The 27,970-nt window shown below is 37.7% G+C and overlaps 1 protein-coding gene across 2 annotated transcripts in view; it reads right to left on the reverse strand.

Annotated features, from left to right (window-relative positions):
• The window catches only part of DCC (DCC netrin 1 receptor), a 1,203,407-nt gene that overhangs the window by 778,126 nt on the left and 397,311 nt on the right, over positions 1 to 27,970 (reverse strand). For both annotated transcript variants that reach the window (XM_055298749.2, XM_055298754.2), the window contains exon 2: positions 12,155 to 12,475. In XM_055298749.2, the coding sequence (XP_055154724.2) occupies positions 12,155 to 12,475 (321 nt within the window). The remainder of the gene's footprint in view (positions 1 to 12,154; positions 12,476 to 27,970) is intronic.

The raw sequence follows: 27,970 nt of genomic DNA on the forward strand, positions 1-27,970 counted from the left end.
GGAGAGGGAGGAGACACCAGGCTCTTTTTAACAACCATCTCTCCTGGGAACTAATAAAGCAAGAGCTCATTTATTACTGTGAGGATAGCGCTGAGCCATTCTGAGAAATCCACCATCATAACACAAACACCTCCCATTAGGCCCCACCTTGTGGATCAAATTTCAACACGAGGTTTGTAGGGGACGAATATCCAAACCATAGTCAGAAACCTAGGACATGGATGAGATGCATTCCTCTAGGTTTCCATGTATATGATTCTCTCTGACAAATGCCTATGGCTGTTCATTAACAGTGTCAACTCATCACTACTCTTATCAGAGTAGGCAGTAGGCTTCAATGATATTTACAAGTTAAGAAGAAGCCAGCTGTATTTCCTCAGTCAATAGCAGAAAAACAAATCCTGGCTTACAATGTTTAGGTCCAGGCTAATAAAATACTCTTGAATATACCAGTTTCTATCAAAATGTTCATACCCTTTGATTAAGTGATTACATCACTAGGTAAGAAGAAGACTTGTCAAAGGTACGTACAGAAGAGCATTTACTAAATACAAGAATATTAATTAATGAATTATTAGCGAAAGCAAAAATTCAGAAACAATTAGAATAGCTTTCAATATATGAATCATAAACCATGAAATATTGTGCAGGAATTAAAAAGCATGAGACTGATCTGTAAGAACAAATATAGAAAGATGCCCAAGATATATCATTAAGTGAAAAAACAAGCCACAGGATAATCAGATAATCTCATTTATGTTGAAAAGCAAAGACAGAAAGTAGATAAGTGTTTTCCAGAGCAGGAGGAGAAGGGGAGATAGGAGTGATGAAAATGTTATGGAATTAGATAGTGGTGATGGTTGCACAATTTTATGAATATTCTAACAGTGACTGGATTATATACTTTTAAAGGGTAAATGTTGTGGTATATAAACTATTTCCCACTAAAAACAAACAAATCCCAGATATTCACAATGTGTATACTGAGGTGGAAGAGAACATTTATTTTATCTGCAATTACATATTCCAAACCTGGCCACTCCTGGGCTGGGACATAACTGGAAACAACTTTAGAAAAATAGCCACAAGGTTGGCTCATGGAGTGCCCAATGCACTGTGGGATCCAAAGGATGCTCCTGGAACCCATGCCTTCTGCATCAAAGAAATACTAATTATTTTTTATGTCATGTTTCAGCCTTTGGAGATGAATTCCTTTGCAAAAGGGACCACAAAAATCCAATCCAATAAAACCAACCAGCACTGAAATTTAATGTTGAAGCTATATAGGCTTTATTAGTCTTTATCACACTTTCTTAAATAGGTTTCTAGTTGGTGAAGTGTTCCAGGTAAAATCTTAGTAAATGAACCTGATGAGCAGCCTGTTTTAAGGGTGGTAAAGCCTCAGGGTTACAGTGAAATTGATTTTTTAAAGCAGATTTTAAAAATGTGTATAAAAAGAACAAGGGTTATAAATCAACAAGCAGATTTTATGACTGTGGTGTTCATCAGCAGATTGAAGATACAGAGGCTTATCTAAGAAGAGCTATCTAAATGGAAAGGTGTGTGAATGTGTCTGTGCACTGCGTTTATATCTAAATATCTCTGGGTAACCTGAGTTAGGATATAAATAGCGTAAATTCATTCCTTTACAGATCATGGGAAATATGCAGATGTGATAGAATACAGATCCTGTCACACAAACTATATCTCACATATATAACCATCTTTTTTTTTAAGTTGTGATCTCACTCTGTTGCCTAGGCTGGAGTGCAGTGGTGCAATCATAGATCATCGCAGCCTCGAACTCCTGGGCTCAAGCAACCTCCCACTTCAGCCTCCTAAGTAGCTAGGACTGCAGGCATGTACTACCATACCTGGCTAATTTTTAAATCTTATGTAGAGACGGGACCTTGCTATGTTGCCCAGACTGGTCTCAAACTCCTGTCTTTAAGTGATCCTCCTGCTTCAGCCTCCCAAAGTGTTGGGATTACAGGCATGAGCCACCACTCCCAGCCCCAGATATGCTGAGACCTATCAAACATTCTTTTTAATTTTTGTTAAAAAAATGTTGTTGGTTTTTTTTTTGAGATAAGGTCTCACTCTGTCACTCAGACTGCAGTGCAGTGGCACGCTGACAGGTTACAGCAGCCTTGACCTCCTGGCTCAAGTGATCCTTCTGCCTCAGCCTCCCAAGTAGCTGGGACTACAGGCATGCACCACCACAGCCAGGTGATTTTTTATTTTTTTGTAGAAACAGGGGTCTCACTATGTTGCCCATGCTGATCTTGAATTCCTGGGCTCAAGTAATCCTGCCATCTCAGCCTCCCAAATGTTGGGATTACAGGCATGAGCCACCATGCCCAGCCTATCAAACTATTTAAGTGTAACTTTTCTCTGACACATGCTCATTGGGATTCTGAAGGTAGACATGCTACTCTGAGAAACCAAACTTTGAGGCTTAACTGCCCTCCAGAAATTAGAACCCCATAGCTCCATCTGGCCCAATTAGAGATACCAGAGTTACATTTCATAATAAGCACTAGTTAAGAACCTGTGATAAATTCTGTGTACCTAAGAGCTGCTTCTCAGATGCTCAGATGCTGTGGGAATTTTCCTTTTTCCTTTTTTCCTTTGTTTTTTTGAGACAGAGTCTCACTCTTTCGCCCAGGCCGGACTGCAGTGGCACTATCTCGGCTCACTGCAAGCTCCGCCTCCCGGGTTCACGCCATTCTCCTGCCTCAGCCTCTCGAGTAGCTGAGACTACAGGGAGAATTTTTCAAACAAGGCTTTTCAATGGAAGTGCTTTGACCTTTGAGGCTAAGGCTCTGTCTTTTAACAGGAAACGTCCAAAGAACTCTGGGCTAGAGCACTAAGAGTCACAGGTATGTGTGTGTGCATGTGTGTGTGTTTGTTCATTCCCAGTATAACATACAATGAAGAGATAAATTTGGAAATTTGGGACCTACTCTGATTATTGAATTTCTATCAAAAATATTTATCATTGTTGTTTTATTGTTACTGTTTTATGTTAACTTCATGATTCAAAGTCCAAAACAACTGATTTGCTAGGTCAAAAATATGTCGCTCCTTCATGAATCCAAATGGCTCTTTCTGATTTATTATAACTCTTACCTCTACCAAATAATAGGCAAATTTAGCAATGATGGGTGTAATGACTGATATGATTTGGCATGTCCCAACCCAAATCTCATCTTGAATTACCATGTGTTGTGGGAGGGACCCTGTGGGAGGTAACTGAATCATGGAGGCAGGTCTTTCCCATACTGTTCTCATGATAGTGAATAAGTCTCACAAGATCTGATGGTTTTAAAAAGGGGAGTTACCCTGCACAAGCTCTCTCTTTGCCTGCCACCATCCGTGTAAGATGTGACTTGCTCCTCCTTGCCTTCTGCCATGATTGTGAGGCCTCCCCAGCCATGTAGAACTGTAATAAACCCCTTTTTCTTCCCAGTCTCTGGTATGTCTTTATCAGCAGTGTGAAAATGGACTAATACAATGAGCAATATATTAGACTGCTTATTATAGAGTATATAGATATAGATTATAAATATAAAGACTGTTAACAATAAATTTTTACAGGGAGATAAGTAATTGTGTTCACTAACTGTATTCATTACTTTCATCTATATATACTGCTTATGATAGTACACGTTTAAGATGGTTGAGGTACCATACACTGAGATTTTCCATGATTTCCTCTAACTAATTTACTTGGCTTCCAGGACACATTCTAGGTTTTGATGTCTCTTTACTTTGTAGACAAGCTTTGTATCTAATATTAATATCTTAATTCAAATGTGTTTGTGTACAATTATTGAGTTTAAATACTATATTTTACCATATACATAAAAATATAATAGGAAAATAATCAGTACCAGAAATAGGTTCTTAAAGTTATTATCCATCATTATTTCATCAGAATTGTACAACTGTGCTATCTAATGTAATGCTACAATTATTCTACTTAATGATGGGGTGCAGGACATGCTACACCAAAATGCGGCAGTTTGGAGGTCACTCTATCTTCCAGCTTTCTATGTGACAGCTGTCCATAAAAGAAACCCTCATGTGACAGGCATCCTGCCCAATAGCCAGGGGAAGTGATAGGGTCTGGTTCTGTGTCCCCACCCAAATCTCATCTTGAATTGTAACCCAAATTGTAATCTCCATGTGTTGTGGGAGGGACCTCGTGGGAGGTGATTGAGCCATGTGGGTCGTTCCCCAATGCTGTTCTCATGATAGTGAGTTCTCATGAGATCTGATGGTTTCGTGAGTGGCTCTCCCCCCTTTCACTCTGCACTTCTCTCATTCTTCTCCTTCCTGCTGCCATGTGAAAAAGGACATGTTTGCTTCCCTTTCCACGGTGATTATAAGTTTCCTGAGGCTTCCCCAGCCCTGCAGAACTGTGAGTCACTTAAACCTCTTTCCTTTATAAACTACCCAGTCTTGGGCAGTTCTTTATAGCAGTATGAGAGCAGACTAATACAGGAAAGAATATCATACAGAGGTGCAGACAATTATTTGAACAACCAGACCTTATTCAATTTCCCCCAGTTTATTTCCATTTGTCTATGTTCTCTGTCCAATCATGTTTTTCCACAATTCTCCACTTCTCTTATAAGACTTAGCATAAAAATATAAAGCTTTCTCTAGGGGTTTGGGTCTTCATTTCTGAAAGTTACTTGTGTATAACTTTGTTTGAATAAATTTATTATGCTTTTTTCTTGTTAATCTGTGTTTTGTTAAACAGATTAACAAGATTAACAGTGTAATATATTTTCCTTGTGATGTAAAGAAACGTATTACATTATTTTCTCTCACATTACTATGATTTGAATCTTTTTTATCTTGACATTTTTCAAGAAACTTAAATTTTTATATTCCAAAAAGGTTTTCTAAAATTCAAGAGTTTTTGGTTACTATTACTGAGTTGTGTTAGATGTTTCTCCTGCATTTTCATTACAGTACCAGCAAAAATCAAACTGTAGATAGCTTAAGAGTTGAATAAAAGAACAGAGCTCTTAAGATACTGATTAAATTTAGAATGAATAATTAGCTATTTCCATTGTCACATGAATTAGAATTCATAACAAAGAAAAGGAAATGAAAGGTTGGAAATTTTTTTAGGTTATTTTGTTGATGTTTCTACTATAAAAAGCCTTGTCAAGTTCTCTATTGTAAATTCTATAATGTAGAAGATGTCTTTTCACTCTGCATATTTTTCAGGAATATATTTATATTTTAATTTTATTGCAGAGTTAATTGACTTAGGAAGGAGGCGACTAAAACCTTCCTCTTTAAAATGCAATTGTTTACGTTGAGGGTGTGTGGGCTGTGTGATGGAATAGGCATTGGGGAAATATCGGTGATGGCTGTATCTCAATTTGATTTAGCAATAAAATTAAAGAAAAATGATAAGACTAGTAAGCATACAACAGTTATTTCTTATTTTGTCTTTCTCTCATGCTTTAACTACAAAACAATAGGAACATTTAGCTAAATGAAGATCATTAAGTCATTAAGAATTATGGAGTCAGAGCAATTTAATTCTCTGCTTATCATTTGAAAATAAACAATATCTCTATAAATGTAAAATGGAAAGCTCTGCACTGTAACCGAACCTTCCCAAATAGAATTCTGAGCATATTCAAGGGCCCTGGGATACATTTTCCAAACTGCTGCACAGGATGAAGTTGACCTTCTAGGCAAAATGCTTATATTTGCTCCTGTAGAGAGAAGAAATATAAACATTTTTCTTGCTGTTTCCTTTATATAACATTTGAGTGACCTGAGGCAATGTGGTTTATTCTTCCTTCTCTTCTGTTAAGGTTTTTTTTTCAGGTTCTTTTAAGTAAGAACATAAAGGTCAGGTTATCATTTCACAAAATGCTTCATTCTAGTTTCTCTCACCATAACATGCTTTCACTAATTATTTCATAACTCATTTAAATGGGAGGCATTCTAGAAGAGAATTCACTGAAACAACTCCTCAAGTAACTATTTTTTTTAAAACACAGGGGAATTTTAATTATAATGCCAGTGTTATTTAAAAGCAGAGTGTGACAATTTGCATCTTGAACATCTATTGTAATAGGGAAGAAAAAAATATGTCCCTGAATGAAATAGCAACTCAAGTAAATGCAATTTAGTTGGCCTTTTATTTTCTTGATTTTTAAGAAGCAGAAAAAAAAATATGCAAACTTGGCCTGAATTGTAAAACCAATTAGAAAGATAAAAGATTACCAAATTGTGTTCCTAGAAAGATCATTATTTATGAGCTTATTTTAAAAATTATATGCTGTCTGTTTTTCTGACACAGATTTGTCATGTGTCACTGTTGAATGTATAGCTATGATAGCAAAATCTTCTCATCTTAGAAGAAAACATCTAAATCATAGTGTTTCCCCAAGGAGTTGACATTTTCAAGGGACTAAGTGGATAAATCGATTTTCATTATTATTGTCATTATTACCATTATTGTTATTTTCCTTAATTTGTATTGTGGAGAGTTTCATTGATTAAAAATAAATGACTGATTACATAAGAAATTGTTTACAGAGTTCTGAAATCTAGTCCTTAGATTGAGAAGCAAAGTGATAAGGGAATAAGTGTACATCTGGATTTAGACTATCTAAGTACCAGTCTCTGGCCATAGAGCTCTTAGCTTTTTCCAGTAAGTTCTTAACCTGTCAATTTGGGTACTTATATCACAGACTGTTTCTGAGCATAACAAGGTAATGTATACAGATTCACTTTCTGAAGCAGAAACTGCTATAAAAAGCAAGTCAGTGGTTTTAATACTAAGATGTAAATGCTCAAAAATTAACAAAGACAAATCTACCTGGATACAATACACTATAATGTATCCAGCAGTCGGCATTGCTTTACCCTTGGAGAAGCCTGTCCCACGCCATCCCCAGAAGTATAAATGCAAGCAAAAGTACCACTTAGGCTCCAACTGTGCTCCTTAGAGCGTGCAGGGCAAGTGAGTGGACAAGGAGCTGTGTGGGTAGGTAGGTGTGGGGATGGGCGGACAGGTGGTCATGGTTGTATAAAAAAGCAAAATAAAATGGGATTTTTATGTTTATTCATAGGAAATCTGTTGTTATCTAGTCTTCTTACATATTAGAATTAATCCCTCATCCCCAGGACGGTACCAGTTGTGTTAAACTCCAAGTCAAGACCAAGTGAACTCCCATGAACAAGCTTCAGTGAATCTTTTTCAGTTGAAAAGCCATTAAGAAGGCTGAGAGGAGTGCCCTGTACCTGTTTCGGAAATGATTGTAAGGTCACTCAATCTCAAACGCCTCCTCTGGTCAGTACAAACTGTATTGATTGCATTAACATAATAGTAGATCCACTAGTCAAAAATGAATCTTTTATTCCAAGGGATTTGGGCACTGCTTGCCAAAAAATCTCCGTAGATTTAACTTTTTGAAAACTCAATTCAGGCTTGCCAGTTTGTGTTCACAGATTGCAAAGGCAGATATCTGATCCAAGATTACAATATGTATGTCTCAGGATTTGTTGCCTATTTTTCGTTGCCCTGAAAAAAAATTTTGCATCATCACATGGGAATACTGAAAGTTGTTCACTCCTAATAATTATTAAAATAACACAATAATAATCATTGTTAGTTCTATTTACACTATGGCTGTCATTGAATAAGAATCTACTCTGCACTAGAGCTTTACATCCTAGATGTTGTTTGAAAGTTACCACAGCCTTGGGAGGTAGGTTATTATTATGTCTGCTGAACAGAAAATAATCCAGAGGCTCAGATAGCTGGCAACATTTAGAGTGGGGAAGATGTGCTTGGCCAGATGCAAGTTCATTTTCACGGTAAGGGTTAGGGAAGGAATGAAGAAATGCTCATGCTTTTTCCTTTTTAAGTGGCACTTGAATATTCCCAGTCAATTTTCTAATCACAAAGTTTTCAATAGTTAATTAATTTGTAGGCTATTGAGATGTAAAGCAAATTATTCCAACTCAGTTTGTTAAGAGTATGTTTATATATGCACATATATGGGTGAGTTTGATCTGCTGAAATCTAGTGAAGAAGGAGAAGGAGTAGAAGGGAGACAAAGAAGAGAAGGAGAGGTAGAGAGGAGGATGGCAACAGCGGAAAGCTCTCTTATATGGCATAAAGCCCCATGTCTTCATTTGTAAGGCAAATGTCTACTATTAACATGACATACTTTGCTAGATACACAGTGGAGGGGTGGTAGGAAAGCTTCATAGATAAGTTCAGCTCTGCTTCCCTTCTTCAGCTGTTCTCAATCTAGAGGACTAAATAGAAGTATACATGGCACAGAAACACTGCAGCATTTTAGATTAGAGCTAATTGGATAAAAATAAAATTCCCAAATTTCAGCCAGTATGATGAAGTTGCTTTCAAATGGAGATTTAATAGCCCAGGAATTCTTTAATGATAGAACTCAAAATGACTAGAAATACTGATAGTCAATAGCCTGTTACTTTGCAACTTTTAACAAAATGCTGGATGTAATGATAGTTCTTCGTTTATCTTTCCTACTTTCCTTCCCTCTCCAGCCAAGTGTGCACTCAATCCTTAAAGAGCAATTGAGAAGCTCCTAGAAAATAGGATGAATGGTGCATGGTAAGATCATTGTGTAAACTGTGCTGACTGATTAAAGACAGATTTCGTTTGCTATACTTCTTTTTATCAAAAGACACTTTGAGAAAGCAAAAATGGAAGAGGGACATTATTTAATATGGGCTCTATACAGCACCTGAGAGTACAAAACATTTTTTTGTTGTTGTTGTTTTACCCAAGCAAAGCCTACTGTTACCATTTAGTGGTGACTGGTTTATTGAGTGCTAATGCTTTAAAACTGAGATTAGATCAGGTCCATGGTCTTTATTATTGGGAAGATATATGCCGCTTGTGAATTCTAGTGGTTTGGCAATCTTAACCTCAGCAGACATAACATTGATGTATTCTGTGTTGCCAAACAGCATGGTAAGTGTTTAAAATGCTGTGAACAGCCTTATTGCCTTGAAATGATACAATCTAACATGAGATTGTAACTCAGTGACTGAATCTGTGTGCCTATCCTTGTACAGAATACTGAAGTCCAAGCCACTGTATTTTAATATCTCACAGAGAAGGAATTGTTCTTCATTTTGCTACTGAAAGACAGCACATGTAAATGTGAATGTAGATTGCATGAAGACTGAAACTGCAATGTAACAGGCCATTTTCATTAACAGTGCATAGGCAGCTGCCTTTCGTAATAAGGCATCAAAATATCAGCCTGCTTCATTCAAATCGGCAGACCTCCTCTGGCCTTGTGGACAACTGATGGGTGGGATCTATGAGGCCAGTAATTCTGTAGTGACTGAAAGTCAAATTGTCCCCTTTCCACTTCATTTAGAACATTCTGAGAAAGCTGCTTTTACCAAATCTGAAGCATTTATTCCACTTGTTTCTCCTAATCAATCATAATTAACATTAACATTCAGTTCTCTCTACACTTTATGCTCATCAATCAAATTTCAGACACCCATCACTCCAAGGTTCCAGTTACTTTATAGCCTTGATTTTCATGTTCAGGATATCACCTGGCCCGTCTCCTGAGTAGAGGGGGTTTTCTGCATCTGCACCTCAGTCTGTCATTGCTAAAGCAGACCAGGGACACTTTGAGGTAGAGTGACCCACTGTCCTGGTTTTACCTGGCACTGAGGTGGCTTCCCAGGATATGGGACTTCCAAGTGCAAAAACCAGGTCAGTCCAAAGAAAAGCAGAATGGCTAGCCAGTCTACCTCCAGGTAAAATCTGGCTTAACTGACTATGGAAAACTCTGCCTTCATCAGTTTGGTTGGCTATCACGAAGTATCGTGGACTGGGTAGCCTGTAAACAACAGACATTGATTTCTCAAAGTTCTGGAGGCTGGAAACCTGAGATCAGGGTGCCAGCATGATTGGCTTCTGATGAGAGTCCTCTTCTGGGTTGCAGATTACAGACGCCTCATTGTATCCTCACATGGTGAAACGAGCAGGGGTGTTCTGTGGTTCCTTTTATAAGGGCACTAATCACATTCATGAGGGCTCCACCCCATGATCTAATTATCTCTCAAAGTCTCCACCTCCCAGTGCTATTACATTGGGGGTTAGAATTTCAATATACACATTTTAGAGAGAAATAACATTCAGTCTACAGAGTTCTTAGTGGAGAAAAGAAGCTACAGAAGAGTGGTTTGAAGCTACATATGGGAATTAACCACATATCTATGAGATGTAATTCTTTATAGCACCGCCTGACAAAATCACATCTTTCAGATTTCAACTTTCTCAAACCCTCACTAGCAGAGTGCATGAGGGAGTGGTGATTCTGCCCAATTGTCCTGTTATTGATGAAAATGAGTTATTCTGATCAGTCTTCCAAGATGAGACTAGACTAAGTAGGACCTGGGAAAGAAAACCCATAACAAATGACTAAACAGCCTATGATTCAATTTTGTTTTTACTGAGAACTAAAGATTACATAGAAAGCAGCCCTTTAAATCTGCTTATCCATTCATAACTTAAATTTATTTCAAGTTGGATCTGCTTGCCTTGCTTTATGGTCAATATAAAAGTTAAAAAAAACAGGTTTTGGTCAAATCATTATAGAAACAAGTAAAAAAACTGATTCTTCACTTTGCAGGTCTAACATTTCAGGGGCCAACAGAAATAATTATGAGCTACCTTCTAACCAGAAGAGTGGGGCAGAAATAGCAATATCATGGGTTCCAGAATGGTCAGTACCATTTTTTCAGGGTCTACATGACTTCAGTGTATCCAGGTGAAAACAAAAACTGTTCATCTTATTACTCAGCTGTTGAGCCAACATGTTACCAAGCATTAAGAAATTTGGAAGCACTAGAAGGAATTTTTATTTCTTACTTGAGATGTATATGTTGTAGGCCATGCCACTATAATTAAAATAAAATTTACTCTTCTTAAGGCCCAACAACAAAAAAATTGACTCTGCAAAAGTTTAGCATTTAATGAAGCTGTAAAGTAAAATTAGCAAATTATACTTTCTAATATTTTTCCATTAATGAGAAGTCCTCCCTTAGATATAAGTAGTAAGTCAACTTGAAACAGTTTTATTTAAAAAAAAAATCTCATAACATTATGCAGCCAGTTGAGGTCCTATGACTGTTTTCTAAGCTAATTTAAGGAGAAAGGTTAGTCAAAACAATGAGAGAATAAACATGAATCTTTTTACATCTTTCCTTTTTCTTAAAAATGTGCATTGTTGGTGAAAATGTAAATTAGACAGCCATTATGAAAAATGGTTATGTAGCTTTCTCAAAAAACTAAAATTAGAATTACCATATGATACAACAATCCAACTTATGGGTATATATCCAAAGGCATTGAAATGAGAGTGTATAAGAGATATCTATACTCCATGTTAATTGCAGCACTATTCACAACAGCCAAGATGTGGAATCAATTACGAATGGGTGAATGAGTAAAGAAAATATGATATATATATATATATATATATGTGTATATGATATATATACACACACACAATGGAATACTATTCAGCCTTTAAAAAGAGTAAATCCTGTTATTTGTGATAACACAGATGAACCTAGAGTATATTATGCTAAGGGAAACATGTCAGGCACTGAAAGAAAAATACTGCATGATCTCACTTACAGGTAGAATCTATTATAAAAAAGTCAGACTCATAGAACTAGAGAGAAGAATGGTTACCAGACGCTTGGGAAGATGGGGTGTGGTAAGGAATGGAAAGATGTTTGTCAAAGGGCACGAGGTTTCAGTTAGAGAGAAGAAATAAGCTTTTAATATCTATTACACAGCATAGTATATATCAAAATTGCTAAAAGAGTAGATTTTAAATGTTCTCACCACAGAAAAGAGATAAGTATGTGGTGACAGATATGTTAATTAGCTTGATATAACCACTCCACGATGTATACATACATCAAACATGACATTGTACCTCATAAAAATATATAATTGTCAATTTAAAATTTAAAAGATTTTAAAAATGTACATCATTTCTACAAAACTTATTTTCTTATCCCCAAAAAAGAATAAGAAGAAGAGAGGAAGGAGGAGGAGGAAGAGAAGGAAGAATCCACCTACCTGCTACTGCAACTTTTGCTGTCCGACTAATAATTGAGCCAGAATCTCCTAAAGATGCCTCACATTGGTAAAGTCCCTCATCTGGCTTGTGGTGTCTGGAATGAAGGATGTTTTGTATCAGCAGAGACCCATTTGAAAGTTGCTGCTTCCTTTCATCCATTCCCAAGGCTAGATGGATGCCATCTTTCTTCCACTTGATCACGGGAACTCCTCGGTCAGACTCCGCGGAGCAGTCAAGAAGAACATTTCCTCCCCGCATTGTGACGGCATCAGAAGGTTCTGAGAGGAAGCGCAGTGCTGTGAAAGCTTCAATTTGAAAACCTGAAACAAGAGAACACAGGGAAATATGTTCATGTATTCAAATAAATCTCAGGCTTAGATTCCCTGTCTTTTCTTTATAAAGCTTTTCACAAAAGCTGAGGGCTTTGAACAATGTCCAAGAATAAATAAAAACTAAAATCAAGGATATTATGTTAAATAAGCAAAAAAGTACCCAGTCGAGATAACCATAATTAAGAAAACAATTGGCTCCAAAAGTTAATATTATGAGAAATTACAAATTCATATGAATCCTAGCATGCTTATTACCACATATCAGTCAGTACATGAAAATTTAGACAGAAAAAACTAATATTTTCCAAATAAAACTAGATATTTTAAAATAGCAATAGTTATTAGTGTGGTAGCTAAGATTTTTGGGGAGACTATTTCTATCTCTTCATTCTGATTATGGCATCCATTGAAATTTTAAAAAAATCCAATCAGATACAGTGTTCTATAAGAATAAAAGTCAACTCTGAACAGCATGGGCAAAGTTATTTAGGACAAAGCTCAGGTGGGTTTTAAAATAGGTAAATCCCACTGGCAGAAGCAAGTCAATAAAGCTACTACCTAAAATCACAAATCCCTGAAGGGTCTTAATTTTCATCCAAATGTTTCTCATGGGCTTGGAAATCTAAATAAATATTACAGTTGAATTTTTTTCATAAATGTAAATGAACATAAAGAATCAACAAGGGTAATAGAAACTCATTTAAGAATCTTGAGGGGAGGAAGCAAGTATAATCAGTGAAAGTATATTGTTTTTGAAGCTGGCAGTATAGCATTTGATTGAATACTCACATGTTGAGTCAAAGACCTTGACAAGGTTTCAGTAGGTCATTGGCTCCACCATTTGCTCAGACAGGTGTATACTTAAATCATTCAAGTCAAATTACTTTCAATTTCATTTTGAACAATCTTTGGGGCTAGAGATTCTACAGTGTCCCTTGGTATCTTGTTTTCAATATTTAATCATTTTAAGAGTCTAACTGAATTTTCTTGCTGATGTTTAATCCCATTTTCTCCTGAAACACCTTGTGTGAAAATGCAGAAGAGATGGACATTTTCTTTAAGAGCCCTTTGTTTGAAACAGCATTTCATTTCTTAAAAAATACCACCTAAATTATATTTTAGTCTTCGTTTTTTTTCAGGATAGCAACCTGGACTTCGTTAGCTTCCTTAATTTTTCTGTAATGGGAACACTTTTAGTTGTACTTTGTAAAATCATTCCAATCTTCTGTCATTTAAAAGGCAGGCATCTAGAGTGCAGGTAATCCATATTCTCATAAGAGGTTAACTCATGCTGGTTCTGATGGACAGAACTATTTCTGTCTTTGTACACCCCATTTTCCAGTGAAGAGAAAGCAGAACAGCTTCTTATGGTTTCTCTCTGGTTTTATTTGCTTCATTCCTGCATACTCAATTTTTCTAAAACTTACGTTTGAAGTCTGTTATTTTGCCCAATGATGTCTTGCCCAATGATATATGACTCACTGTCATATATTCATTCCTTTCACCTTGGCCACTCACTCAGAAAGCATCTGGAACTTTGCTTGAATTAATATAAATTGTAAAATAATGGTGAGCACATAACTCTACTATAGATGATATTGATAAAGATCCCAGATGACAGCAGCCTGGTGTCTTTATTTTCAAATAAGCTCCTTCTCCCCACAGATCCTTTTGGTGTAGCCAACCCAATTGTAGTACATCCTGTTCTTCTAGCGGGAAGTACATTGAATTGGGTGTCTGGATATCTAGCCTTAGGTCTTGGCTTTATCACTTCAAAATTCATGACTCAGAAAGGTCTTTCAAGCCCTCAGAAACTCAGTTCCTTCATCTGCAAAAATTAAGAAGTTGAACTAGATGATCTCTAAGTTCAACATCTAGTTTGGAGGCTTTTAGAGCAAGATTGAGTTGAGAGCATCTGTCAAATGAACCCTGCTCTAAGCTTGCTGAATCAATGCAGGCTAATTTTGCTGAAAATGCCTTTCCCATGTCTACGTGATCTCTTCCTCTACCAGAAAAGAAACACAAGCTAGCAAACCTGGCTTGAGAAACACTAAGGATGAGACAGCAGAAAGAAGTTCTAATGTCCTTGAGTGCCAAGATATTTCACTAGAATAATACCCACAATTTTCATACAAGTAGCATTAATAAAGAAGAAATAAATTTGAAATTCAAGACCAGGCAACTATATTATAAAGCATTTATTGCTTTTTTGTTCTTCCTGGGGCCTATATTTTAAACACAACCTCATGTTGAGCACCTTATTTATGTCACAGAACACATAATACATTTAACACAGCTGTTTATGACAGCATGTTAATGAGCATATGTGCCCATTATCACAATAAATAATCCACTTAGTCTGAAACAAGGAGGTTATGACAGTTTTCAGTGCTGTGAGTACATAGATCAACTTTTCTTTAACACAATTACCCTTGCAGTTCAATGGCAATTTGAGCTTTTTGTAACAATTATATTTTGAATATATGGCTTTGGGATATAGGCACCTCACTGCTTTAAGTAACTTGCATTAGTGATTAGTTTTATAGAAAAGATGGATCCTGGTGAATCAAGTTAATTGAGAAATAGTAGATATGATTCTATTGGTCTCCTTTTCTAAGTTTCAGCTCATGTTAGTGACAGTGGCAGGAGGCAGACAAATTCCCAGGCAGACAGGAGTGGGTCCCCAGTGAAACCCAACCTTCAAGCCAAAAAAAGCCTAAAGCCTGAAAACTGGGCTGCTGGTTCTGAATGGAGTCTGTAACCAGAGTGAGAACTTCTGTTCCTGTTTGCCTGTTCTTTCCTGATTGGTTCTTTCTGAATAATTCTTTTTTTTTTTCCTTTTTTTTGGGCGATGGAGTCCGGCTCTGTCTCCCAGGCTGGAGTGCAGTGATGCGATCTTGGCTCACTGCAGCCTTCGCCTCAGGCGACTCTCCTGCCTCAGCTTCCCCAGTAACTGGGATTACAGGCATGTGCCACCACACCTGGCTAATTTTTGTATTTTCAGTAGAGACGGCCATGTTGGCCATGGTTGGCCAGGCTGGTCTTGAGCTCCTGACCTCAGTTGTTCCGCCTGCCTCAGCCTCCCGAAGTGCTGGGATTACATGCATGAGCCAATGGGCCCAGCCTGAATAATGCTTTTTAACCAATCCAATATTGCCTTTTCCATGACTACCTACAGCTTGCACCTCCCACATTCTGAGCCTATAAAAACTCCAGATTCAGCCACACCTGGGGACTACCCACTGCAGATCGCCTCTCCGCCCAGAGATGTTCTGTCACTCAGTAAAACTTTTCTCCGCCTTGCTCACTCTCCAGTTATCCACGCAACCTCATTCTTCTTGGATGCAGGACAAGAACCCGGGACCCACTGAACAGCAGGTGCAAAAGGAGCTGTAACACTGTAGCCCTCCAGCCCTCCACTGCTGCCCGAGTGGCCACCCAAGACGACAAGAAGCGGCAGTGGGGCCGGACCAGCCCAAGAGCTGTGGGCCAGAGTGGGGCAGCAGGACTGAATGAGCTGTAACACAAAGGAGCCAAAACACACTCCTGCCCACTCCCTGCCCTGTTCACTGTGCTGCATATGAAAGGAAGGAGAGAAGAGCTGCAACCCTTCTGGAGGCGCAGACCTTGGGACTCCCTGAGCCAGAGCTCTGACACACCCTTGTTTGCTGGGCTACGGGAACAAACAAACGGTGACATGCTGTAACACCTTTTTGGGGCTCTGTGGTTGTTGGCATCTCTAAGGTTTTTGGGTGTCACCGTGTTCCCCAAGTCCAGACACCAGCATCGAAGGCAGAATTTGCTTGCAGTATGCCTGGTCCAGCTGCCGCCTCACAGGGAACCAGCGCCTGTGCCGGCACCTAAAGCTGCCCGCCGCACTGCAGCAGCTGGCGCACCTGGCTCTGTGCCGTGGCTGGATTCCGTACTCACTCACTCACACACCCCTCACAGCTCCATGCCTGGCACGCCTATGGTGGGCGTGGGATCAGGGGTCGTAGCAGGAGCCGACCGCAGCCTGTCAGACTGAGTGGGCAGAACCAGCCCAGCGGCCAGCTCGGAGCCCAGTGAGGCCCAGGCAGGAGTGCTGCGTGTTGTGGAAGATTTCCAGCTGGCGAAGCGGCACTGACAAATACCCTGTGTCATTAGGCAAGGCTACCTTCAACCTCCTTGTATTTCACACAAGGCTAAGAAGTGTCCCACGAAGACATTACATTGACATCAATTTAGATCCCCCTCAACCCTTTCTCTTAGCGTACTGGTTCCATTTGGAGAGATTTTGCCCACCAGTATACAATTTCTTAATATAAAATAATTTTATAAAATGACTTCATCCAAGGATTAATCTTAAATCAACTACGCTGATTTAATGTATGAAGAGAGGAAGACAGAGATGATAAAACTGAAGAAGACAAGAAGCAGAAATAACTTTGGAGCCTGTGGCTGAAAAAGTTGTAGTCTGGAATTAGGTACTCAGAGTTCAATCAAAGTGTAGAGCTCCTGGAAAATGCATGAAAGGAGGTCATGGGAAGGCAACAGAAGAACTCATTTTGAGACTCAAAACTCAACTTCCTATTTTACAATGCTGCAGAGAATTTTACATTAGAGTTACAACGGTGAGGATTTCATCCAGGAGAAAACCTAATGGAGAAGTTTATTTTGTTTGGTTTTATTTTTAAGATGTCCAGTGGCCATTCCCTTGAACCCTCAAATAGTTACATTTCCAAGCCTTGCTTCATAAAGAAAGAAATCCTTTTAACTTTGCCATAAAATTACTTAAGGCAACTATAATATATTGTGGAGAAATAGACTGGAAAGCTCCAAAATCCCATCCATTAAGAAACTTACACAACAGAGTCTGACATCAGAGTTCACCATAAAAATGAGTGTTTCCATCTCTCTCTCCCTCCAAATGTTGGTTTGGGAAGATTTCTAAATCTTTGGTTAAAATATAGGGATAAAGCTATATATGTATTTAACTATTGGCTAGCTTTTCTTATCTATAATGGTTTGAAGAAAAGTAATTAAGTGTCAGATCATCATTGGGCCTTCTCCCCCTCCTCCTCCTCCCCTTACACTTCCTCCTTCTCCATCTCCTCTTTCTTCTTCTCCTCCTTTTTTTTTTTTTTTTTTCTGTAAAATGATAGTTTGTAAGCAGATACCAAGATAGCAAAACCTTCCATGCTTCCTGATGAGGATATAAAAGAAGGCCTACCCTTGAGGAATGATCCAAAGGAGAACTTTTATTATCTATTTGTTTTAGTTTTCTCAGACATAAATAAGCATCAGAAATAACACTGCCAAAGACATTTCAGGTTAATATTAATTATCTATACATAGAGAATATTCTTAATATATTTTAGAAACTCACCAAAATGATCAAATAGTACAATTATTTCTCTAAGCTTAGTCCCTTTGTGCTTGCTCTCTTTATCATATTCTTCTTAGTTCCAAAGACCATTCAGTCGCAGAGGCAAACTAACTTAAAATGAGGTTTTTAAGGTATGATATTTTATCTACAATATCAAACATTGTTAAGTGTAAAAAATAATTCTCTGTGGAGTCAGAAATCTCTTTCCAGGTCCAAAATGTAAAAGCTTCTGGGTAAGGCAATAGAAACTCAAAATGAAATTTATAAAAAGTAGCATGGAAGTGGGGAAAAAAGCTCCTACAAGATTTTGAGATTAGAAAATGTCATACAAATCCCCATAGAACTTGCTATGCATAATTTTATCACTTAAAATTACACAAACTTTCATTTTGGGATGCTTAGAGTTTCTGATGATCCCTGAATCTTCATATCAACCCAGAAAATCATGCCACTATCATCTCTTCTCAGAAATACATGCTACCACATTTGCTTATTTTTGCTTAAGACAAATAAAGAGACCTCCACTGAAGGAAATAAAAATAATTCTATGGATGATGCAATATAATCTACTTTCAATTTATCAAATATCAATTACATGTACAACTGTAATTCTGGTCTTTAGCCCTGGAAAAAAATTATAATACTTGTGAGGCTATGCAATGGAGCAGGAAATTTAAAAAACAAAAACAAACAAACATGAATTAACAGAATCCCTAATCATACGTTAACTTCACTGGGTTTAGTATATCAGAATATAAATTCTGAAACAGTGGTTCTCAAAGTACAGTCCCTAGACTAGCAATAGCAACACCTCCTGGAAAACTGCTGAAAATGCACAATGTTAAGTAGAACAATGGTTACTAGAGGCTGGGAAGGGTGGGGAGGGGATAGAGAGAGGTTGCTTAAGGAATACAAAATTACAGTTAGACAGGAGGAGTAAGTTCTAATGCTCTATAGCACTGTATGGTGACTAAAGTTAACAATAATTTGTGAACATTTTCAAATGGCTGGAAGAGATGATTTTGAATGTTCCCAACCCAAACAAATGATAACTGTTTGAGGTGATAGATAAGCTAATTAGTCTGATTTGATCACCAAACATTGTATACATGTAATAAAATATCAGCCTATATCCTATAAATGTGTGCAACTATTATGTGCCAATTAAAAATAAAAATACATTTAAAAATGCACAATTCTAGGCCCTGCCCCATACCTACCCAATCAGAAACTGTGGCAGTAGAGCCCAGCAATCTGTACTTTAAGGAGTCTTCCAGGGAATTCTCACGTTAACTAAAGCTCTAGAACTTTGCTCCAAAACATCTGGTGGCCTGGATTGGAGCAAGAGGGTTCTTGTGTCCCTTGTACTATCTTGTCATGATTTTTCATATTGGAGGAATTTGTGTAATTTGGGTTGATTATTTTTCTAAGTAAGTAGGTGAACTTAGAAGGATAATCTAGAAAGGCAAATAATTGAACACTTATTTCAACACATGTTTTATTAATATTTATTATATATTTCTCTTTGAAAGGCTGAAGTGGAGAAAGGATCAAGAAAGAGGGCTATTGTTTACAATCCCTAATCTTTCCTCTATTACAACCAGCACACTGTTTGGGCCCCAAATGGCCTTACTCCATTAAGCAAAATCAAACTTCCATGGTCATTTGGACATGTAGAATATTCCTTGGAATATTCTCGATTCTTCACATAAGGGACTATAAGAGGATTTATTCTAAACAGCGAAAATAACTACAATCCTCTTCCAAAAGAAGTTTGGGTTCATCCAGTATTCTTTATCACATTGCCTTTCTTTTATTCCATTTTAGTTCCACAGTATAATCGTAGACACTTACCAGGCTGATCTGCCCCTTAGTCTAGTTCAGTTAATAGCCATTTTACTGTGCTGTAGCCTGAGGGTGTGCTTTGTGTATTTCCCATTAATGGAAGACTTTAATTTCCACTAGACCAGAGAGAGAAAGTGTACACTCACCAAAGGACCAGCACCTATGACTATTGGGGTTCCTGTGAGGCACTGGTGCCATTTTATTCACTTTGATAAGACATTAAAAAAAATTGTTAGAACACATGGTCATATTTTTAAAAGATTATGTTCATTCCGCAGTTGCCAGAGACTAACATTTTAAAGCCATTTAAGACAAATTTTTATTACTAAAAAATGCAAATCAGAAATGAATTAAGTTATGTGGAATTAATTCCTGAACTTAAATAATGTAAAAAAAGGCTGATCAGGAAAGAAAACATATGCATTTTACTATGGGAATTTATTAAGGATCATTAAAATATAGGGAAGCTATGGATGAAAATTTAAGTGAAAATTTAAAAGGAACAGTCAAATTCCTCCCTCATCAGAGTCGCCAGATTTAGTAAACAAAAATTAAGGACACAAGTTATATTAGAATTTCATATGAAAAACAAATTTAGTATAAATTTTAGTATAAACATGTCCTAAACACTTATACTAAATATTGCATAAGACCTACTTATACTAAAATATTATTTGTTATTTACTCAAGATCAAATATAACAGCATCCTGTATTTTATCTGAGAAATCTATCCTCCATGAAATTCCTTCTTAAGACCATAGCTAAAGTAAGCAACTAGCAAATAAATTCCTACTATGCTCCTCAGTTGTCACATATCTAGAGAAGAGTAAATTCTTGGAAAGCTAGCATGACTGAATCAGGAAAAGTGATTTTAGTGTCAGGACATTTGCTGACCAAGTGCAACACCACCAAATATTCTCAGCAAAAGGGTGCTGAACCGATTTGCTCTTGACACCCTGATTCTTCTTTTTCTCTTCCTTTACAAGGAACTAAATTTGGAAATATAAAGGTAAGATGTGGAGTTCACGAAGCAACTGTCCCAGCTGAAATCTCTTAGTGAGTCCACACAGAGGCTCCACATCTGACATTCCAAGCACATGGCATCTTCCACAAAGCTGAAGAAGCTTTGCAGAGATCTGAGGTTTTTAAAGGGCAAGAAGTGTGTGCCCCAGGCAACTGCCTGAGTGTCCTCTGGCTAAATCCAATGGCAAAGAACAATAATAAGGGCTAAGTTGGAGCGGGAGAGTAACTTCCTCATTCCTTTTTTGCCCCAAGAGCTAACTCTCTAAGCCACAGTTTGATTTTGCTGTGTGATACTGGGGCAAATTGTAATGAAATTTTTTTTCCAGCCCAACAAGTAACATTTCCGGACATGTAGGTTATCATGCCCCAGGTCTCATACAAAATTAACACTAAAAAGAGAAACTTTGAGGTGTTGCTTAATCTGCCCTGGGTTTGAGACTTCTTCCCTCTCAGTTTGATAAAATAGAAGCTAGCTTTCTCTTCCATGTTTTTCATCAGTCTTTCTCTAAGTAGAGAGAGGGATGGCATTTTATAAATGCAGAACTGTCAGCTAAAACACTAAGAAGTGTTCTTGTGAGTATTTAGAAAAAGTATGATTTAAGGAGTACCCAGTGCATGAGATCATCTCCATTTTGATGGCAGCCAAGTAGACAAGCTTTGGTGATGCCATTTATTGTGAAGTGACCGATCAACTTTTAGAAACCTCTTATTAAGTTACCCATATTTAGTGTACACAATACAAAAATATGGACATAAAATCATATATCATAATAATTGTCCATAACCTTGCTTATCCAATAATGATCATTTTAACCGAAACTGTTAAAGTTTCTGTGCATTTCCTTCCAGGAAATTATTTATGTCTTCATTTATAATGATTTGCTTCATTATCCACATGGATGTGATCATATTTTATATTCAAATTTGATACTTGTTATTTTAAGGATCCTTCTATGCCCATTCTTAATTGGATTGTTTTCGGTTACGTTTTCTCAAAGGGGAACTCATTCATGCTACGTGTCATAGTTTTCACTCCTACTTGGAAAATTGCCTTCTTTTTAGTGGCACATTTTTTGTAGCACTTTGTCAGTAAGCCTATTAAGTTTGAAATTTTGCTTTAAAGGCCAAAGGAAAAATATTGCATTGACAAAATGCAATTGAAATAATAAACTTTGTAATATTATTTTGTTTTTACTGTAATGCTTAGCAGTGGTGTAAAAGATCTTTAAAACATCTTCATGCCATTCCTTCATCTATCTAATATTTATTGAGCACCTACTGCATCAGGCATTATTCAAGGCTGGGAACAAACAGCCTTGAATAATCCCTAATAAACAGCCTAATAATCCCTATCCTTCTAGGTTTTATATTCTAGTAGGAAGGAACAGACAGTAAAGAACTAACTGAGCAAATATGTACCATGTCAGAAGAGACTAAGTGCTATAGAAGAAAATCAAGAGGGAAAGGAAGGAGTTGTGGGATTTGAAGAAGGTTTCATTGAGGAGGGCAAGACTTGAGCAAAGACCTGAATATTGTGAAGAAGGATATTGTCATAGTCTGCTTCAGCTGCCATAACAAAATACCATAGATTGGGTGGCTTAAAAAGATTTATTTCCCACAGATTTAGAAGCTGGGAAGTACGGGATCCAGGTGTTAGCAAGGCAGGTCTCATTCTCAGGCCTCTTTTCTTGGCCAGTAGGTGGCCACTATCTCACTGTGTGCTCACATGACCTCTTTGTTCGTGGGGAGACAGAGAGCTGGATGTCTCTTCTTCTTCTTATAGGAAAAGTAATCCTGTCGTGGGGGACTTACCTTTATGATCTTGTCTAACCCGAATTATCTCCCCAAAGTCCCACCTCTTAATACTATAACATTGGGGGTTAGGATTTTGATACATGAATTCTGGGGGATGCAAACCCTCAGTTCATCACAGACGTGGAGCAGATATATAGGGGAAGAACATCGCAGGCAGAGGATGCTAAGGCACCCAGGCAGGTGTGACCAGCCCATCCCAGGAATAGCTGGGTTGGACTGAATGAGAGAGTTCCAGCAAGCAAGGCCTGAGGGCTCACAGTGAGATTGAATGGGACCTCATAGGCAAGTGAAAGAATTTTGCTTTAACTCTGTCAAATTTACAGAAGGGTTTCAATAAGGAGAGCAAAAAGGTCCAATTTATGTTTTAAAGTAGTAGTTGTCAATGGAGGAACAATTTTGTCCCCTAGGAAATTTCTGGCGATGTCTGGAGGCATTTCTGGTTGTCACAACTGAGAGGGGTGCTACTGGCATCCACCGTGTAGAGGGATGTAGCACATCCTACAATGCACAGGTCAGGCTCTCATAAGAACAAATTCCCCATCCCAAAACATCGGTAGTGGTGAGGATGAGAACCCTTGTTTTAAAGGATCATTCTGGTTGCTGTTTTGAGAATAGTGGTCATTGGAAGAAGAAGAGAAACTAGATTGGAGGCTATTTCCATTGTTCAGGTGAGAAATGACGAGATTTGGCCCAAGGTATTGCAGTAGAGGTCGTGAGAAATGGTTATATTCAGGACCCATTTTTAAAGATAGAGTCAATAGGGTTTTGAGGGATGAGATGAGGGTAGCTCAAAAAAGAAAAGAGCCCCAGAAGACTCCAAGGAGATTAACAGAGCAATTTATGTAATTTATATGAAAAAAGAAGGCACTTTCAATTGCAAAAGAAAGCTCCCAGCACAGGGGTCAGGAGACCTGAGTTCTTTGTCTGATCTGCCCCTCATTAGCCTTCTAAGTGTGGGCTACACCACTGGGAATCAATTCACTTATTAATAAAACAAGGAGGCTGGACTAGATCACTTCAAGGCATCTTCAGCTCTAATATTATAAAAGTCTATGAGTTCACACCTATTAACTTTACTACTTACAGAAAAAAATTACCCTCAAATTTAGGAGGGAATTCGTTATACTAAGAGATTTGCTATAATCACCCTCTGATCAGTTTATCATGGGCTGAAACAAGACCACAAAAAGTACAGTTACTGAAGGTGCCAAGAGACCAAGAACCTACCTCATTATCCATAAAATAGAGTCTAATCTTTTCTTTTGAAGATAAAAGACTGCAGAGGTCACTCTGCTGACAAAGCGCAGGCTGCTTTATTATGATTCATGAGAAATGAAGTATTCATCTTGTGGAAACTCCTATTACAAATACGAAGGATTAATTCCACAAAGGTCTGACAGGTCCAGGGAAAACCTTAAAAATTCAGCAAACCTCGTGGTTGACATTGTGGCATAATGTCTGATGTGGGGACTCATCAGTGATAAAACATTTGTATTATAACAAGTCCAATTTTCTCAAGATAGAGGCCAAATAGTGGTTTTCATTAAAATGCTGTCATTCATTTTGTCATGATATTTACTGTGTCTTGTCTCAATAGAAAGGTGATGTTTTTCTGCTTAGTCCATGAATGGTATCAAGAAGGAAAACCCACAGTGATAACAGAAACATTAGCTTTGGAACTAAGCACCAATGAGTTTTAAACTGCTCACGAGGTCAGCATTTATTAAGGGACTTCTCAGATAACTTGTTTTATAGATGGTGATTTAAGTTCCATAGGAGATGACTTGGGGAGCAAGAATGAAGCCTCTCTAGAAGGTCAGAACTGTAAGGGAATTTCCAGTGTCTATATGTGCAACTTATTCACGGTCTAATGTGAACCTCAAGGATGAAGGACCTATTCATGTGTCTTCACCTGAAGGAAACTAAAAGATGAAGAAATATGTATGCCTCTACTTAAAAGGGCTTACTGGATGCAGGCGTTGGTTGTTGCAAACTCCAAAAATATTCTAATTAGAGCCTTTCCTAGAATCCATATTCAGGACCCATTTTAAAGATAGCATCAATAGGGTTTTTGAGGGACTCTGTGTGGGTTGTTCAAAAAAGAAAGAGCCGCAGATGATTCCAAGTAGATTAATAGAGCAGTTTTTATAATGCATATGAAAACAGAAGGTATTCTCAATTGCAAAAGAAAGCTCTTGGTTAGTACCTTGGACCCACCATACTAGCGGGCAGGGGCCAGTGCCGATGGCATTCACATGGCCTCTGACATGGTGTGATTTCCAGTAGTACCTTAGAGCTAGTTATACATTTTAAGCCACACTGTAAACATAAATTCTCATCAGGTTCCTCTTTTACAAAAAAATGTAAACGGTAGACACAGGCCTGTGCAGAGACAGAAAGTCTTCACTGAATAGCAGTGACAGACTCAGCTCTCAGAAGTGATAGCCCTTTATTGTACCTCTCTTGTGGCTCTGATCTTCCTGTTGCAGATCATATTTTTGAGAATTTCTACCTTATTATGTTGCAAACTCCAAGGGAGCAAACATGAATCATATTTGTTTATTTCATACCACCCCTGGGAACCCTTGCCTATTTCAGAGGTATTTAACAAATACCTGTTGAATAACCAAACATAGATAGACAAAAACAAATAATTTGGAAAAATTTCTTCAATCCGTGAAAGAAAAACCATAACATATGTTTAAAAAAATGGACCTAATTCTGCTAGGTTGGCTGTGAATGACTGAGACTACTCAGTACAGTCATGAGCTGCATAATAACGTTTTGGTTAATGATGGACTGCATGTACGACAGTGGTCTTATAAGATCGTAATGGAGCCGAAAAATTCCTATTGCCTAGTGACATCACAGCCATTGTAATGTAGTAGTGCAACACATTACTCACGTGTCTGTGGTGATGCTACTATAAACAAACCTACTGTGCCAGTAGTATAAAATTCTAGCACATACAATTAGGAAGGCTGAGACGAGAGGATCATTTGAGGTCAGGAGTTTAAGACCAGGCTGAGCAACATGTCAAGACTCCATCTCTACAAAAACTTTTTTTTAAAAAAATAGCCAGGTGTGGTAGTGTGCACCTGTAGTCCCAGCAGGTTAAAGCAGGAAGACTGCTTGAATCCAGGAGGTTGAGGCTACATTGAGCCATGTTTGTGCCACTGCACGCCAGCCTGGGTGACAGAGTGAGGCTTAGTCTAAAAAAAAAAAAAAAGAAAAGAAAAAAGAAAGAAAGAAAATTAAAGGTTTATAAAGTAAAAATGTTACAGTAAGCTAAGGTGAATTTGTTATGGAAGAAAATAATTTTTAAAATAAATTGGGTGTAGCCTAGGCTTGCAGTGTTTATAAAGTCTACAGTAAGTACGGTAACTTCCTAGGCCTTTGCATTCGATTACCACTCACTCACTGACTCACTTCTCATCCCGCAAGCTCCATTCATGGTAAGTGCCATATACAAGCACATCATTTTTAATCTCTTGTACAAAATATTTGCTGTGGCTTTTCTATGTTTTGATACACAAATACCAACATGCTACCTACAGTAACTGCCTATAGTATTTAGTACAATAACATGCTGTACAGGTTTGTAGTTTATGAGCAATAGGCTACACCATGCAATTTAGGTGTGTAGTCAGCTCTACCATCTAAAGTTTGTGTGAGGACACTCTATGATGCTTACACGATGACAAAATCACCTAACTATACATTTCTCAGCACGATTCCCATCATTAAGCAAGATGTGCCTGTGTTACTGTCAATAAAAAGCATGCTTATCAGCATCTATACTGATAACATTTTCTGTCATATTCTGAGACAGTGCTAAGGCAAACTTTCTATCAAGGGCCAGATAGCAAATTTTTTTGAGCTTTGTGGACCAAGAGGTAAAATTGAGGATAGTATATGGATACTTATGCTGCCATGTAAAAGATAACAATCTACAAATGATAAACCATTATTACAAAAACAGGCAGAGGGCCAAAGTTGGCCCTCCTTTGGGCTGTAGTCTGAGGACCCTGTTCTGAGGTGATACTGCTGATTCGCAGTGAGGGGCATCAAAGCTCAGAGCTGCCATCTTACGTTAAGCTCTGCTCAACACTCCATTCCTTTTGGTAATAGATTTAGCATTTATAAGCTTTAAAAGATCGGTCTGTTGGCTGTGCATCCAGGTGAAGTTCTTTATCGTATTCATTCATTCACACTTATTATCATTATCAAACACCTACTAAATGTCTATTAGCTCTCTGGCTTCCTCATTCTCTCCAACAGTCCTCTAGTCCAGGGCCACAGATCCTTTATTTCATTCCTCCCTCCTTGTCCCTGTCTTCACCACCTCTAGATATGCCCACTGTATCCAAGGCTACTACTCCCTGCTGTACCTATTCCAGGGGCTTCACCAAATGTATTCCAATTACCTGTAGAAACATAAAACACATGCCATTTTCATATCATCCTGTCCTAAAGAACTCCCACAGGATGAGAAAATGGTCTAAGTGTGTTCTTAATCTTCCATGAAAAACATATTTAAGACGAAGATTTCTTTGGTTTTCTTCTTGAAATAAAGTCAGTACAGTCTAGCCCACTCTGCTGTTGCACAGTAGAGTTTTTTTCATTGGCTTTAAAAAGATGTCTGGGTAACTGGAAGTCCTGCAGAGCTAGGGAATCGTCAAAGTATCACCAGTGGTGTCTTGTGGGGTCTTGGAGTTTTTTAACCACTATTTACCATTCCTGGTTGTGCTCCTATCCAGCTACTTTTCATTAATTTATCTTATTTGATCTTTAACAAATTCCTTTCACGTCGTTCCTAATATAAAAAAAATCAGTAAGACTCAAAGCAAAGACATGATCTCCTGAGCACCATTTAGGAATAATAAAAGCCTAAAATTTATCTAAATAATAAACGGCAAGTCCCCTTGAATGATAGAGACTATAAATCCATCGAGGGGTTCAAGTGTTGTCATAAAATACTCAGAACTAAATTTATATACAATTTTAAGACAGAAAGCCAAAGTAAGGTCAGAAAATGTGCTGAGTATATTGAGTATAATATACAAGTCTCTATCTCAAATGTGGGTTCCCCCATAATTCATCAGCTGAAGACTTTTCATCAACATGTGACTCCAGACATCCACCTGCTTCCACTCTCATTCTGCCCCACTTGTGGGTTCTCTCCTAATACCTGTAGCTCTTTTAACCTCATACTACCTCAATGTCAGAGAGGCTGGGGACTTATTAGTTATCATGAGAACATAAAAAAAGTCACTGTTTGTTATATAACATTTTTATTTGTATAACACGTACTAGGTTTGTAATTTTAAAAACTATAATTACTGTACATTTTAAATAATATTAGCCACCCCTATTACTGTCTTTTGATGTAATCAAGTAAGTGAAATGTTTTCTTTTCCTTTCAACTTTT

This window comes from Symphalangus syndactylus, chromosome 1 (assembly GCF_028878055.3).
Source record: "Symphalangus syndactylus isolate Jambi chromosome 1, NHGRI_mSymSyn1-v2.1_pri, whole genome shotgun sequence".
NCBI classification, from domain to species: domain Eukaryota; kingdom Metazoa; phylum Chordata; class Mammalia; order Primates; family Hylobatidae; genus Symphalangus; species Symphalangus syndactylus.